Consider the following 6,836-nt stretch of genomic DNA (forward strand, 5'->3'; position numbering starts at 1 on the left):
AGTTTGTGTGTTTAATCGGGGGCATGTTGCCGCTCTGTACTCTGTACATGAGAATTCATCGCTGTGTGTATTTCTAGAGTGTGTGTGTGTGTGTGTGAGTGTATCGCCCTAATGGAATGCCTCCCTCTCCCATTCACCAAACCTACATCACAGGCAGGCAGCTGGGCAGTGTGTTTGTTTGTGTTTGTGTTTTTGTGTGTGTGTGTGAGTGTGTGTGTGTGTGTTCCGACCCTGCTCCTGTGTTCACTTGTAACCTAGAGCAGCGCTTTCATTTTCCTGTCATAACGCGTATTGATTTCCCTCAGACTTGCAGCAACACACACATCCACACACACACACCCTCAGATATCCAAGGGTCCTTAAAGTCATGCATGCAGACCCACACACACCATACGTTTCCTTGTGTATCCACACAGGCACGGCTTGAGAGGGAGCACTGCATTCAAAAGCCCAGTTGGAGTGCCGTGACTGCTCACACACTTCCAATCACACTCTCGCAGGTGTACGCGGCCACACACACACACACACACGCACGCGCACCATCACCTACTCTTTTTGACATAGAACAGTAAATACGGCTGATTGCTAAATTAATCTTCCACGTCACTGCGGCCCCCGGTGCCAGCGCTCGCTTAGGAGAAAGTGATCACTCTTGCCTTCCTTAGCGTTTTCTCATTTTCCCAGAGCTGTACCCTCCGTGCTCTTCTCTTACCCCCCTCCCCTCCTCCTGTAATTGCCTTGGTAAACAGCACCACTTTGGCACTGAAGCAGCTCTGATAGCCTATGTTTGGGATGCATTAAGAGTGGTGATGCAGACAAGATGAGTGTGTGCTCGTTCTTTGCATGTGTGAGTGGTGCTGTATGTGTATATGTGTGTGGGGGGTGGGGGGAGCGGTGGGGGGGCACTCCATATGCTCTGTTGTGGTTCCTGAGACTCAGGTGTTTGGTTCGGTTCTTCTGTTTATCACACTTGATTGGTTAGGGTTTAGTTGTTTTTTTGCTCTGCTCTGTGTGATTAAACCACGTCACATGATTATGTTACTGAATGTGAAAGAGGCTTATTAATGATGTTTGCTGTGAAATGTTGACGTCACTGACCTAAAGAAGACGTCCATATATGTAAGAATAAAAGTGCTGCAAAGGAGTCCATAAACATTTGGAAAGTGGGCCCAATGTATTTTCAAAAGAAAATATTTTATTCCAGCCGAACCATGCTTTTTGTTATTTTATTAAAGTTGGGTTTTTGTCCATTCTGACTGGAGTCAATATCAGTTGAGAGAAGCAGCTCAAGTCTTTGAGATCGAAAGATTGGACAAAAAAGAAATTATGCCTGAAATGATGCAACAAATTATATACGTTTCCGCAGAAAACAAAAGATGCAAGGAAGAAAACTGGACGTCGCAAGTTAGGATTCAAGTACATCACAGATTATTTTAGACATTGAGGGTACAGGAAAGAAGGGATGGATGGATGGATGAATGGATGGATGGATGGATGAATGGATGGATGGATGGATGGGTAAGGGAAACTTGACCCAAAATGTATTTAAATGTTTTATGTTTTTAGAAAAAAACTTTCACTCTTTTTCAGTGTTGTTTCTCACACTACTGCTACTCTGACAAAATATATTTGGAATCAGTCTTTAATCTGACAAATAGTAAATGCTCTAACATTGAGGCCTGCGTGGTCTTTGACCTCGTCCATGCTCTGTCTGACCACAGCCTGATAACACACACCTGTTTCTTTGTTTCATTTTTCCGCAGTGAGACGATCATCTCATTCACTGGTCACGGACATATTTGAGCAGCACCTCGGCGCTCACCTACTGCAGGTAATGACCGCAGTGCACACACACACACACACTTTTACATTTTAATGACCTGTTCTTCGTGTGCTTATAGAATGTAATGTAGTTCATTTTAATGACCTGTTCTTCATGTGCTTATAGAATGTAATGTAGTTCATTAATAATCTGGTACAGAACTGGTCCAACCTGTACCAGAATAAGTGGGTTAAATAATGATAAAATGATGGCTGCAATAGATAAGATTGTACGTAAATAACAGAACAGAGTGTTTTAGTGCCTAACAATAACTGCACAACGAATTGTAATGAAATGAAATGTATTTTTGAACAGATTCCCTCTGCAGTGTGTATCGGATGCACATAAAGTGACTAAAGAAAAAGTTAGCAAACACCTTGGATGTGCTGAGCTAAAGTTGAATCTCACCGTGTGATGAGGTTGGTTGTTGACTGTAGTTCGCGTTGGAGGTCGGTGTCGTTGCATATAATCGGTTCTCAGAACTTCATTAACTTAAAGAATTGCTAATAGGCGAAATAATTGAAAAGTTAAAGAGTCCACGTGAACTTAGAAGTAAGTAAAGATTGATGTAAAATGTCTCAGAGTGCATATTTATCTGGGTAAAAGTATAATAATATGATTGTGTGATTTAATGCTGCAATGTAGAATGAACAGCATGTTTTTTTTTACATTTTAACAAGTTTATTTGGATGAAGCCTTTGTTTTACCGAACAAGGAACCAGAATCTAGAGTGAGTGGTTTGGATTTAGTTTGACAATATTGTGTCTGAGCATATTCTGAGCTTCTTTCCCTCCGAATGAAACTTAATTGTCTGAGCATATTCTAAACACGAGCAGACACATGGACACACACACACACACTCGCGTACGGGTCTCCTAAACCTCAGATGCTTTGACTATATTGTTGGCTGCCAAAGAACGCCTCTCTTTTTTTTACTGACAGATGAATGGAGCCTGAGGGGGATTCTGTGGCAGCAGGGCTGCAGGGATGACGAAATGCGGGATGTAAAGACAAAGAGTGAGAGGAAATGTGGAGAATGTAACACCACGGATTGTACTTTAGGCGGGGGGGCGGGTAGAGGGGGGGCAGAGGGCATCCAGAGGAGAGAGGGATAAAGAGAAAAGTTGGAGGGATTAAGTTGGAAACAGGTAGAGGAGTGGGAACAGTTGGAAGGGGGAGAGCAAGCAGAAGACAAGAGAGTGGAGGCAGAGAGTTTAATAGTCAGACGGTTGTGGGAAAACAAAGAAACCTTACATGTGTCTGCTCCCCTCCCGCATCTTAAAAAGGAAGGGAAGCTTTGGGAACAGCACTGATAGAAATCAAATTAACGCTCCAGAAAAACTGTATGATTCCTCCCTCCCAGCCGTCCTCCTGCCGTAATAGCCTGATAATTGCACTTTAGTTCTCCGACATTCAGGCGGCTGGTTTCTCCTCACCGCGACACACGACGCCCCACACCCAGACCACACATTTGCATACTGGATGTGTCAGTTGCATAAATTACCGGTGCCACTTTAAGCACTGGGCCGCCAAAATAGCAATCATTCTTCTAGACTAAAGTGGCACAGGTCTGTGTGCCATTTCTGCGTGTGTGTTCCCGCAGCCCTGTGTCACCTCTGGACACTTGTTATGACGATTAATATTGTTCTCCGAGGCACTCACCACTCCTGGACTGTGTGTATCGCTTTCTCTTTTCATTACAATCATCACGGCCACTGAGGTACCCAGTTTCTCCTGCTTGTGTCTGTGTCCACACGAGAGGCCTCCATCTGTTTGTGTGTGTGCTCCTGAATGGACTGGAATTTATCATGTCATGGGGACACAAACTGCTCGTACCGTCATGACACTTCACTGGGACCTGTTGCATTGTTGGCGTTAAAGATATCGCTAAAATCGGAAAATTTGAAGCGAGCGCGCACGATGCGTGTGTGTGTGTACTTTTTCAGTTAAGAGAGGAGGCGTGGAGGTGACAGGTTGTTTGTTCTCTGGCTCATTGTAATTTGTTCAATACACTCTAATTGCTCTAATTTGTCTGTCTCGTTCCTGTTTGTCCTTATGTCGTTGTGTGGGTGTGTGTGCACGCGCGTGTGTGTGTGTGTATTGGATGTTGTCACTGTTTCTCACGCGCACAGTCTCTGGACGGCTTCGTGTTCGTGGTCAGTCAGGAGGGACGTTTCCTCTACATCTCGGAGACAGTTTCTATCTACCTGGGACTCTCACAGGTAAGACAGCCTCATCAGATGCACACAACCACACACACAACCACACACACACTTGAATAATCCTATCTGTACGAGAGCCTTCGCACACGCGCGCCTGTCTTGTGCTTACGCTCTCATTTCCCGTCCCATGAGTGTGCGTGTTTGTGTGTCTGAATATCTTTGACTGCACTCTTTGCGCTCATCTCTCGAGTGCAACTCTCGTGGGGCTCGTGTTACTCTCTCTCTCTCCCTGTCCTTCTCCCTCTCTCACCCGCCCTCTCTCCCTCTCCAGGTGCTCACCTCTGTTGATTGCCTGTGGCCTCTTGTACTGTGAATGTTAAGTCCTGCCATTTTGCCCAGATGCATAAATAATAACAGTAATTACTGGTCCAGCAATCAAAGTGTCGCCCCAGCGCACTGGGCCTGTCTGGGGGAACAAATCGATAGGCATCTTAAAAGCCACATTGATTGTAGGGAGGGGGAAAAACACCAAGGGGGATGGCAAGATAGATAGAGACAGCTGGAGAGAGAAAGAGAGGGGGAGGGAGGGAGGGAGGGAGGAGAGGTGTGATAAGAGAGAGATGTTTTAAGGTAAGAATAATAGTACAGCGTGGAAGGAAGAAAGAAAGAGGAGGAGAGGGAGGGAGGGAGACACAGTGGAGCAACAAATCAGAATTTAAATCTGGAAAAAATCATTTGTTATCGCCAAACTTTACTTTATGACCCAGTGTGTTACTCAGGCAGTTACTGTGTAAATAAGAAAGCCACGGAGTGCTCTTCTAATTCAGATTGAATTATTGAACTCAGACGAACACTCTGTAAACACCTAACACCCGTAATTCCAACCAAAGGCAAAAATCATTGTAGGTCTGTGTGAGATTTTTTGTTGTTGTTAATTTGCGTATAATTTCCAAAGTAACAATGAGTAAAAATGTCATTTTTTGGCCTATTTTTTGGTAAAATTATTTTTTTCACAAAAACTCTGGGCTGTCTGTCGTCAATGTTTTGTGCGTTTTTAAACAAAACTTTCATTGTAGTTCAGTGATTGTGAGGTGTTTGGACGGGATTTAAATGACAGCAACATTTTTCATATTTCACATTTTTTTAGTTTTATATTCCCTAGCCTAAAACAAGCTGTCCCTGAAAAGTTGCAGTTATTTTCTAAATATACGATAGTTTTTTTAACAATTAATAAGTATTTTGCGTTTTAAAGTTCCCAGTCCAGACTAATTCATGACTGCTGCTCAGGCAGCAACAACATTGAAATCCCTAACAAAGTGTGGCTCTTACAGGTAAGTGGTCAGTTTATCAGCCATAAAAGTCCCAGTGTGGATGGAGTAAAACTTCCTGTTGGGCCTCAGGTCTGTGAGTTTTATCTCAAGTCTTATCTTTAAAAAATACTTGAAGCTATTTTTTTTCGTTACGGTTATTGATACAGAACTTTTGTCCTTAAAACAAAAGTTCCTTGGCAAGTTGTATATTTCTTTGCAGAGCATTTCTCTGCTATTTTTTTTTTATTTGTTCTGGTCCTCTTTTTGAAGGCACAAGTATTAAATATGAAATTGTATCAAATAGTTTTTTAAGCCTGGTTAGAGCATCTCTTACCTACTGTGAGAGATAAGCAACCAAATACGCAGGTGCTGTGTACATTAATTGACTTATTAAGTTGTTGTTTTTTTAATATCTGTAGAGACCATATGTACAACCCGGATCGTGAAAATGTAAATCCACGTCAACGCGTGACTCTCTCTGAAACATTCCGTGCCACATTAGTTGCGTCACAGCCGAGGTGAGTGGACAAATAAAGTGGCAGCTAACATATGGACAGGGGAGGACGCTACATGTGCTACATATGACAGACTTGAAACTGAGCCAGACCTTTTCTTTAGGCCGACACAAATTCAATATGTGTGCAAGATAAGAAGAAGAGTGGCTCGGGTTTTCACATATTGCGTACACACACACACACACACATAGATTAGAAAAATACAAGGACAAGAGTAAGATAGAGCTGGGGAGATTGCTAGAAGACAGAACAAAAAGGGCGATACACAGGAAAATAAAGAGAACCAGACAGACAATTACGAAGAGGGGAGAAAATAAAGCAGAGCGTTGAGAGGGGGCTGGGGGGGGGGGGGGGGGGGGGGGGGGGGGGGGGGGGGGGGGGGGGTGGAAGAGAGACAGTGGTAAAGACCAGAGAGTGTGTAAATAGAGTTTAAATGTGCAGTAGGAATGAAATTCGCCCTGGGATTGCATAGGTAAACAAGGCAGCTGAGGCTTTGGTGGAGATGCTAATAAAACAGAGCTGTTCTTATCAGCTGAGCAGATGGCCTCACCCATCACATCTACTCAAACAGGGCCCGAGCCATCAGCATTCTAATGAAATTATTTATGATCAAAGATTACGTTCAAAACCTTGAACACACAAACGCCACATTTACCGTCCCGAAAAAGATGAGAGTGGGCGGGGATTTGGGGGGGTGTTTATGATGAGAAAGATGGAGTGAGACAGTCAGAAAGGGCAGATTGAGTGAGTTAGAGGATACGGAAGGGAGCGAGAGTGTGTGTGTGCGTACATGTGGGTGTGTTTATGGAAACAAATGATGAGCACGAACCACAAATAAAAAAAAAAAGGAGAGGAAGTAAAGGTGGACTGAAGGGGACAAAAACACTCCTAGCCGGGCACAGGGGAGAGAGGAAGGACAGACAAACAAATGATGTTCCAGTGTAACTGGTGGTTTGTTTAGAGGACACGTCTCCCCCTGTGGACCGACTCTGCCCTGCCGTCTCCAGCCCCCGCCCCCCACCCCCCC

General features: G+C 44.0%; 1 protein-coding gene across 2 annotated transcripts in view; it reads left to right on the top strand.

The window, feature by feature from the left end:
* npas1 (neuronal PAS domain protein 1) overlaps positions 1 to 6,836 on the top strand; it is a 41,479-nt gene that overhangs the window by 20,647 nt on the left and 13,996 nt on the right. For both annotated transcript variants that reach the window (XM_017032240.2, XM_017032236.2), the window contains 2 exons: positions 1,764 to 1,831; positions 3,955 to 4,044. In XM_017032240.2, coding sequence (XP_016887729.1) covers positions 1,764 to 1,831; positions 3,955 to 4,044 — 158 coding nt within the window. The remainder of the gene's footprint in view (positions 1 to 1,763; positions 1,832 to 3,954; positions 4,045 to 6,836) is intronic.

Source organism: Cynoglossus semilaevis, chromosome 4 (genome assembly GCF_000523025.1).
Source record: "Cynoglossus semilaevis isolate Cse_v1.0 chromosome 4, Cse_v1.0, whole genome shotgun sequence".
Classification (NCBI taxonomy): domain Eukaryota; kingdom Metazoa; phylum Chordata; class Actinopteri; order Pleuronectiformes; family Cynoglossidae; genus Cynoglossus; species Cynoglossus semilaevis.